Source organism: Procambarus clarkii, chromosome 23, assembly GCF_040958095.1.
Source record: "Procambarus clarkii isolate CNS0578487 chromosome 23, FALCON_Pclarkii_2.0, whole genome shotgun sequence".
Classification (NCBI taxonomy): domain Eukaryota; kingdom Metazoa; phylum Arthropoda; class Malacostraca; order Decapoda; family Cambaridae; genus Procambarus; species Procambarus clarkii.
In genome coordinates this window covers 23,796,940-23,806,843 of record NC_091172.1, presented here as the reverse complement: position 1 = coordinate 23,806,843, position 9,904 = coordinate 23,796,940, and the positions used below count along the sequence as shown (strand labels likewise).

Below are 9,904 nucleotides of genomic sequence, written 5' to 3'. Positions count from 1 at the left end.
TGTGTGTAGCTGCCCTTTGATTATATGGAGTCTAGGGTATAGAGGGTGTCGAGACCTAGCTCCGTGATGCTAAATATGCCCATCACACACGATGGTTAGTCATACAGAGGCACTGTGATCAGTAGTCTGCACTGACAACCTCTGCATACATTGTCCTCAACAACACCAGAGTTATACGTAATTACAAAGCTCCAGGTACCTCATGCCAACTGGTCTGAAAGGTCTAATAACTGGGCATTCGGTGATGTAGTGCGGGAGATCATACCGCAGTTCCTGCTTACAGAGTTTGCACCTGGAGTGCTCAGGATTGGGAGATCCGTCACCTGTAGCCACCTGCCACAGGTAACGGTAACCCAACCTGATCCTGGCAACCACTGTGTCGCACAGTCTGGTCCACGTTTTGTGCTGCCCATAGATATAGGTTTCAGATCTGAACAAATTATAGCTTTTTATACTAGTGCTTTCAGGTGGTGGACATATAAAGTGACCGGTAAACTCTACAGGACGCCTACGGGATTTTCATACAATATATCGCTCCCAAAAATCGAAAATTGGACAGCGTATATAATCAAAATGAATTAAGAGGCACCAACAGGTGTAACCCTGGCCATAGAAGTGGCGACCATGGCCTCACAACCATGGCCTGGCGACCAGTGTTGGCTGAACACCAGTGATCAGGAGCGGAGGGTGAACACAGGGAGGCACCTCACAAGTAACACCTCCATCCACCCCGTCACACCGTGTACAAGGCCTCCCTCATACTTCATCTTTATTACTACTTTGACTCCAACTCAAGATCAAAGATATAATTAAAATGCATACATTTGTAAACTATATGTTGATCATTGGTAGAATACAACCTTAGTGTGAGAACGCACTCACTCTCTCTCTCTCTCTCTCTCTCTCTCTCTCTCTCTCTCTCACACCAAGCCATCCTCGTGATGGTATAACACTTGTAACTATGTGGACTATGATCGTACAGCTATCGACGTGATCGACAAATAAACAGTAGAATTTGGTACTATTCACTTTACAGAGTCTGCAAAAAGCTTAAGCTAAAAATCGAACTTAAATATTCCAAGGTCCAGAATAGCACATACATGTATTTCACACGTTACGGTTGAAATACAATACTGGTAAACCTGGAGTAACAGTCCAACAGCCACCCGGGGCCAGCCACCCCCGGGGTCAGCCACACCAGGGACCAGCCACCCGGGCCAGCCACCAGGGGCCAGCCACCCGGGCCAGCCACCCGGGCCAGCCACCAGGGGCCAGCCACCCGGGCCAGCCACCAGGGGCCAGCCACTGACACTGGCCGCCACAGTAAACACAGCGCCAAGAGAGTGTCCAAGCAGCTGCCTCGCCATACAGTGTTCTCAGCGAGGTCTTGCAACGTTTATGTTAGTCAACAATATTAGAATAATATTATATTTGGGAAATATAATGGTGGAGCTGAGACACGGTAGGTGGCGCTATCCTAGTCGGTGGCAGGTGGCACTACCCCAGGGGGTGGCACTACCCCAGGGGGTGGCACTACCACAGCGGCTGGCACTACCCCAGGGGGTGGCACTACCACAGCGGCTGGCACTACCCCAGGGGGTGGCACTACCCCAGGGGGTGGCACTACCCCAGCAGGGTGGCACTACCCCAGCGGGTGGCACTACCCCAGGGGGTGGCACTACCCCAGGGGGTGGCACTCCAGAGTGACTCTGGAGGAGGGGTTGAGCCCCAGGCGACAACAATGGTCGATGGAAGGATCCATAAGTAAGGAGACACACGGCCCCCCAGCACGAGACCCGCCGCCACCTCCTCAAAGCTCTACGCCAACCACAACACAAATTTAAGATGAATCACAAAGAGATTTGGCAAAAGTATTTATTGACACGCACGCGCGCGCACACACACTAGCAGTAAATAGATACCTGGGAGTTAGTCAGCTGTCACGGGCTGCTTCCTGGAGTGTGTGTGTGTGTGTGTGTGTGTGTGTGGTGTGGAAAAAAAAGTAGTTAGTAAACAGTTGATTGACAGTTGAGAGGCGGACCGAAAGAGCAAAGCTCATCCCCCGCAAACACAACTAGGTGAATACACACACACACACACACACACACACACACACACACACACACACACACACACACACACACACACACACACACACACCTACACCAGTTGATTGACAGTTGAGAGGCGGGACCAAAGAGCCAAAGATCAACCCCCGCAAGCACAATTAGGTGAGTACACACACACGCACACACAATTCATGATGATGATTGACAGAGACTACAGGACGACCTGGACAGGCTGGAGGAATGGTCTACAGAATGGCTGCTAAAGTTCAACTGAGGAAAGTGTAAAGTAGTGAAATTAGGGAAAGGGAGCAGAAGGCTGAACACAAGGTACCATCTGGGAAGTGAAATCCTGCAAGAGTCAAATAGAGAGAAAGATCAGGGGGTTGATATCACACCGAACATGTCCCCAGAGGCCCACATCAAAAGGATATCCTCAGCGGCATATGCTAGACTGGCCAACATAAGAACTGCCTTTAGAAACTTATGTAAGGAATCGTTCAGGACCCTGTATACCACTTATGTCAGACCAATCCTGGAGTATGCAGCTCCAGCTTGGAGTCCATACTTAGTTAAACACAAGATAAAATTAGAGAAGATTCAGCGGTATGCCACCAGATTCGTCCCGGAACTGAGAGCCTGTATGAGCTATGAGGAAAGGCTAAAGGAGCTGAGCCTCACATCCCTGGAAGACAGAAGAGTAAGGGGAGACATGATAACCACCTACAAAATTCTCAGGGGAATTGACAAGGTGGACAAAGACAAAGTCTTCAGCACGGGTGGGACACGAACAAGGGGACACAGGCGGAAACTTAGTACCCAGATGAGCCACAGAGACGTTAGAAAGAATTTTTTCAGTGTCAGAGTAGTTAATAAATGGAATGCATTACTTAGTGATGTGGTGGAGGCTGACTCCATACACAGTTTCAAATGTAGATATGATAGAGCCCAGTAGGCTCAGGAATCTGTACACCAGTTGATTGACAGTTGAGAGGCGGGACTAAAGAGCCAGAGCTCAACCCCCGCAAGCACAACTAGGTGAATACTCACACGCGCGCGCGCATGCACACACGCGCCCGCACATGCACATTGTTGTACGAACCCTCGGTAATCTTTACCACTGGTTGCTTAGGTTATATATGTCATATATATGTACCTCAGGTTATATATGTATATATGCTGTACCTCAGCCCTGAGAGTCCAGGACCATCACCCGTGACCCCTGAGAGTCCTGGACCACCACCCGTGACCCCTGAGAGTCCAGGACCATCACCCGTGACCACTGAGAGTCCAGCACCACCACCCGTGACCCCTGAGAGTCCAGCACCACCACCCGTCACCCCTGAGAGTCCAGCACCACCACCCGTGACCCCTGAGAGTCCAGCACCACCACCCGTGACCCCTGAGAGTCCAGTACCACCACCCGTGACCCCTGAGAGTCCAGCACCACCACCCGTGACCCCTGAGAGTCCAGCACCACCACCCGTGACCCCTGAGAGTCCAGTACCACCACCCGTGACCCCTGAGAGTCCAGCACCACCACCCGTGACCCCTGAGAGTCCAGGACCATCACCCGTGACCCCTGAGAGTCCAGCACCACCACCCGTGACCCCTGAGAGTCCAGCACCACCACCCGTGACCCCTGAGAGTCCAGTACCACCACCCGTGACCCCTGAGAGTCCAGCACCACCACCCGTGACCCCTGAGAGTCCAGTACCACCACCCGTGACCCCTGAGAGTCCAGCACCACCACCCGTGACCCCTGAGAGTCCAGCACCACCACCCGTGACCCCTGAGAGTCCAGCACCACCACCCGTGACCCCTGAGAGTCCAGTACCACCACCCGTGACCCCTGAGAGTCCAGCACCACCACCCGTGACCCCTGAGAGTCCAGCACCACCACCCGTGACCCCTGAGAGTCCAGGACCATCACCCGTGACCCCTGAGAGTCCAGGACCACCACCCGTGACCCCTGAGAGTCCAGGACCACCACCCGTGACCCCTGAGAGTCCAGGACCATCACCCGTGACCCCTGAGAGTCCAGGACCACCACCCGTGACCCCTGAGAGTCCAGGACCACCACCCGTGACCCCTGAGAGTCCAGCACCACCACCCGTGACCCCTGAGAGTCCAGTACCACCACCCGTGACCCCTGAGAGTCCAGCACCACCACCCGTGACCCCTGAGAGTCCAGCACCACCACCCGTGACCCCTGAGAGTCCAGTACCACCACCCGTGACCCCTGAGAGTCCAGTACCACCACCCGTGACCCCTGAGAGTCCAGGACCACCACCCGTGACCCCTGAGAGTCCAGGACCACCACCCATGACCCCTGAGAGTCCAGGACCACCACCCGTGACCCCTGAGAGTCCAGGACCACCACCCGTGACCCCTGAGAGTCCAGGACCACCACCCGTGACCCCTGAGAGTCCAGCACCACCACCCGTGACCCCTGAGAGTCCAGCACCACCACCCGTGACCCCTGAGAGTCCAGTACCACCACCCGTGACCCCTGAGAGTCCAGTACCACCACCCGTGACCCCTGAGAGTCCAGGACCACCACCCGTGACCCCTGAGAGTCCAGGACCACCACCCGTGACCCCTGAGAGTCCAGCACCACCACCCGTGACCCCTGAGAGTCCAGCACCACCACCCGTGACCCCTGAGAGTCCAGCACCACCACCCGTGACCCCTGAGAGTTCAGCACCACCACCCGTGACCCCTGAGAGTCCAGCACCACCACCCGTGACCCCTGAGAGTCCAGCACCACCACCCGTGACCCCTGAGAGTCCAGCACCACCACCCGTGACCCCTGAGAGTCCAGCACCACCACCCGTGACCCCTGAGAGTCCAGCACCACCACCCGTGACCCCTGAGAGTCCAGCACCACCACCCGTGACCCCTGAGAGTCCAGCACCACCACCCGTGACCCCTGAGAGTCCAGCACCACCACCCGTGACCCCTGAGAGTCCAGCACCACCACCCGTGACCCCTGAGAGTCCAGCACCACCACCCGTGACCCCTGAGAGTCCAGTACCACCACCCGTGACCCCTGAGAGTCCAGCACCACCACCCGTGACCCCTGAGAGTCCAGCACCACCACCCGTGACCCCTGAGAGTCCAGCACCACCACCCGTGACCCCTGAGAGTCCAGCACCACCACCCGTGACCCCTGAGAGTCCAGCACCACCACCCGTGACCCCTGAGAGTCCAGCACCACCACCCGTGACCCCTGAGAGTCCAGCACCACCACACGTGACCCCCGAGAGTCCAGCACCACCACCCGTGACCCCTGAGAGTCCAGCACCACCACCCGTGACCCCTGAGAGTCCAGCACCACCACCCGTGACCCCTGAGAGTCCAGCACCACCACCCGTGACCCCTGAGAGTCCAGCACCACCACCCGTGACCCCTGAGAGTCCAGCACCACCACACGTGACCCCCGAGAGTCCAGCACCACCACCCGTGACCCCTGAGAGTCCAGCACCACCACCCGTGACCCCTGAGAGTCCAGCACCACCACCCGTGACCCCTGAGAGTCCAGCACCACCACCCGTGACCCCTGAGAGTCCAGCACCACCACCCGTGACCCCTGAGAGTCCAGCACCACCACACGTGACCCCTGAGAGTCCAGCACCACCACCCGTGACCCCTGAGAGTCCAGCACCACCACCCGTGACCCCTGAGAGTCCAGCACCACCACCCGTGACCCCTGAGAGTCCAGCACCACCACCCGTGACCCCTGAGAGTCCAGCACCACCACCCGTGACCCCTGAGAGTCCAGCACCACCACCCGTGACCCCTGAGAGTCCAGCACCACCACCCGTGACCCCCGAGAGTCCAGCACCACCACCCGTGACCCCTGAGAGTCCAGCACCACCACCCGTGACCCCTGAGAGTCCAGGACCACCACCCGTGACCCCTGAGAGTCCAGCACCACCACCCGTGACCCCTGAGAGTCCAGCACCACCACCCGTGACCCCTGAGAGTCCAGCACCACCACCCGTGACCCCTGAGAGTCCAGCACCACCACCCGTGACCCCTGAGAGTCCAGCACCACCACCCGTGACCCCTGAGAGTCCAGGACCACCACCCGTGACCCCTGAGAGTCCAGCACCACCACCCGTGACCCCTGAGAGTCCAGGACCACCACCCGTGACCCCTGAGAGTCCAGCACCACCACCCGTGACCCCTGAGAGTCCAGCACCACCACCCGTGACCCCTGAGAGTCCAGCACCACCACCCGTGACCCCTGAGAGTCCAGCACCACCACCCGTGACCCCTGAGAGTCCAGCACCACCACCCGTGACCCCTGAGAGTCCAGCACCACCACCCGTGACCCCTGAGAGTCCAGCACCACCACCCGTGACCCCTGAGAGTCCAGCACCACCACCCGTGACCCCCTGAGAGTCCAGCACCACCACCCGTGACCCCTGAGAGTCCAGCACCACCACCCGTGACCCCTGAGAGTCCAGCACCACCACCCGTGACCCCTGAGAGTCCAGCACCACCACCCGTGACCCCTGAGAGTCCAGCACCACCACCCGTGACCCCTGAGAGTCCAGCACCACCACCCGTGACCCCTGAGAGTCCAGCACCACCACCCGTGACCCCTGAGAGTCCAGTACCACCACCCGTGACCCCTGAGAGTCCAGCACCACCACCCGTGACCCCTGAGAGTCCAGCACCACCACCCGTGACCCCTGAGAGTCCAGCACCACCACACGTGACCCCTGAGAGTCCAGCACCACCACCCGTGACCCCTGAGAGTCCAGTACCACCACCCGTGACCCCTGAGAGTCCAGCACCACCACCCGTGACCCCTGAGAGTCCAGTACCACCACCCGTGACCCCTGAGAGTCCAGCACCACCACCCGTGACCCCTGAGAGTCCAGCACCACCACCCGTGACCCCTGAGAGTCCAGCACCACCACCCGTGACCCCTGAGAGTCCAGCACCACCACCCGTGACCCCTGAGAGTCCAGCACCACCACCCGTGACCCCTGAGAGTCCAGTACCACCACCCGTGACCCCTGAGAGTCCAGCACCACCACCCGTGACACCTGAGAGTCCAGCACCACCACCCGTGACCCCTGAGAGTCCAGCACCACCACCCGTGACCCCCGAGAGTCCAGCACCACCACCCGTGACCCCTGAGAGTCCAGCACCACCACCCGTGACCCCTGAGAGTCCAGCACCACCACCCGTGACCCCTGAGAGTCCAGTACCACCACCCGTGACCCCTGAGAGTCCAGCACCACCACCCGTGACCCCTGAGAGTCCAGCACCACCACCCGTGACCCCTGAGAGTCCAGCACCACCACCCGTGACCCCTGAGAGTCCAGTACCACCACCCGTGACCCCTGAGAGTCCAGCACCACCACCCGTGACCCCTGAGAGTCCAGCACCACCACCCGTGACCCCTGAGAGTCCAGCACCACCACCCGTGACCCCTGAGAGTCCAGCACCACCACCCGTGAACCCTGAGAGTCCAGCACCACCACCCGTGACCCCTGAGAGTCCAGTACCACCACCCGTGACCCCTGAGAGTCCAGCACCACCACCCGTGACCCCTGAGAGTCCAGCACCACCACCCGTGACCCCTGAGAGTCCAGCACCACCACCCGTGACCCCTGAGAGTCCAGCACCACCACCCGTGACCCCTGAGAGTCCAGCACCACCACCCGTGACCCCTGAGAGTCCAGCACCACCACACGTGACCCCCGAGAGTCCAGCACCACCACCCGTGACCCCTGAGAGTCCAGGACCACCACCCGTGACCCCCGAGAGTCCAGCACCACCACCCGTGACCCCTGAGAGTCCAGGACCACCACCCGTGACCCCTGAGAGTCCAGCACCACCACCCGTGACCCCTGAGAGTCCAGCACCACCACCCGTGACCCCTGAGAGTCCAGCACCACCACCCGTGACCCCCGAGAGTCCAGCACCACCACACGTGACCCCTGAGAGTCCAGCACCACCACCCGTGACCCCCGAGAGTCCAGCACCACCACCCGTGACCCCTGAGAGTCCAGCACCACCACCCGTGACCCCTGAGAGTCCAGCACCACCACCCGTGACCCCTGAGAGTCCAGCACCACCACCCGTGACCCCCGAGAGTCCAGCACCACCACCCGTGACCCCTGAGAGTCCAGCACCACCACCCGTGACCCCCGAGAGTCCAGCACCACCACCCGTGACCCCCGAGAGTCCAGCACCACCACCCGTGACCCCTGAGAGTCCAGCACCACCACCCGTGACCCCTGAGAGTCCAGCACCACCACCCGTGACCCCTGAGAGTCCAGCACCACCACCCGTGACCCCTGAGAGTCCAGCACCACCACCCGTGACCCCCGAGAGTCCAGCACCACCACACGTGACCCCTGAGAGTCCAGCACCACCACCCGTGACCCCCGAGAGTCCAGCACCACCACCCGTGACCCCTGAGAGTCCAGCACCACCACCCGTGACCCCTGAGAGTCCAGCACCACCACCCGTGACCCCCGAGAGTCCAGCACCACCACCCGTGACCCCTGAGAGTCCAGCACCACCACCCGTGACCCCTGAGAGTCCAGCACCACCACCCGTGACCCCCGAGAGTCCAGCACCACCACCCGTGACCCCTGAGAGTCCAGCACCACCACCCGTGACCCCCGAGAGTCCAGCACCACCACCCGTGACCCCTGAGAGTCCAGCACCACCACCCGTGACCCCTGAGAGTCCAGCACCACCACCCGTGACCCCTGAGAGTCCAGCACCACCACCCGTGACCCCCGAGAGTCCAGCACCACCACCCGTGACCCCTGAGAGTCCAGCACCACCACCCGTGACCCCTGAGAGTCCAGCACCACCACCCGTGACCCCCGAGAGTCCAGCACCACCACCCGTGACCCCCGAGAGTCCAGCACCACCACCCGTGACCCCTGAGAGTCCAGCACCACCACCCGTGACCCCCGAGAGTCCAGCACCACCACCCGTGACCCCCGAGAGTCCAGCACCACCACCCGTGACCCCTGAGAGTCCAGCACCACCACACGTGACCCCTGAGAGTCCAGCACCACCACACGTGACCCCCGAGAGTCCAGCACCACCACACGTGACCCCTGAGAGTCCAGCACCACCACCCGTGACCCCTGAGAGTCCAGCACCACCACACGTGACCCCTGAGAGTCCAGCACCACCACCCGTGACCCCTGAGAGTCCAGCACCACCACACGTGACCCCCGAGAGTCCAGCACCACCACACGTGACCCCTGAGAGTCCAGCACCACCACCCGTGACCCCTGAGAGTCCAGCACCACCACCCGTGACCCCTGAGAGTCCAGCACCACCACACGTGACCCCCGAGAGTCCAGGACCACCACCCGTGACCCCTGAGAGTCCAGCACCACCACCCGTGACCCCTGAGAGTCCAGCACCACCACACGTGACCCCCGAGAGTCCAGGACCACCACCCGTGACCCCTGAGAGTCCAGCACCACCACCCGTGACCCCTGAGAGTCCAGCACCACCACACGTGACCCCCGAGAGTCCATAAGGGCCCAATAAAATAGAGAAGATAGCAGCGGCAGGTGGTATAGAGGGAGAGGTGAGGGGGGGGGGATGCACGCTGAGGTGAGGGGGGGTGCACGCTGAGAGAGGTGAGGGGGGGTGCACGCTGAGAGAGGTGAGGGGGGGGGTGCACGCTGACAGAGGTGAGGGGGGTGCACGCTGAGGTGAGGGGGGGTGCACGCTGAGAGAGGTGAGGGGGGTGCACGCTGAGAGAGGTGAGGGGGGGTGCACGCTGAGAGAGGTGAGGGGGGTGCACGCTGAAAGGTGAGGGGGGGTGCACGCTGAAA

The 9,904-nt window shown here is 60.8% G+C and overlaps 1 protein-coding gene across 1 annotated transcript; it reads right to left on the bottom strand.

Moving 5' to 3' along the window:
• Nucleotides 1-200: 200 nt before the first annotated feature.
• On the bottom strand, nt 201-9,601 carry LOC138367774 (mucin-22-like). The gene is made up of 2 exons (XM_069329735.1): nt 9,078-9,601; nt 201-333 (listed from the first exon to the last, which is right to left on the bottom strand). The coding sequence occupies exons 1-2, from the start codon at nt 9,599-9,601 to the stop codon at nt 201-203; spliced, it is 657 nt and encodes a 218-aa protein (XP_069185836.1).
• Between the last annotated feature and the right edge of the window lie 303 nt (nt 9,602-9,904).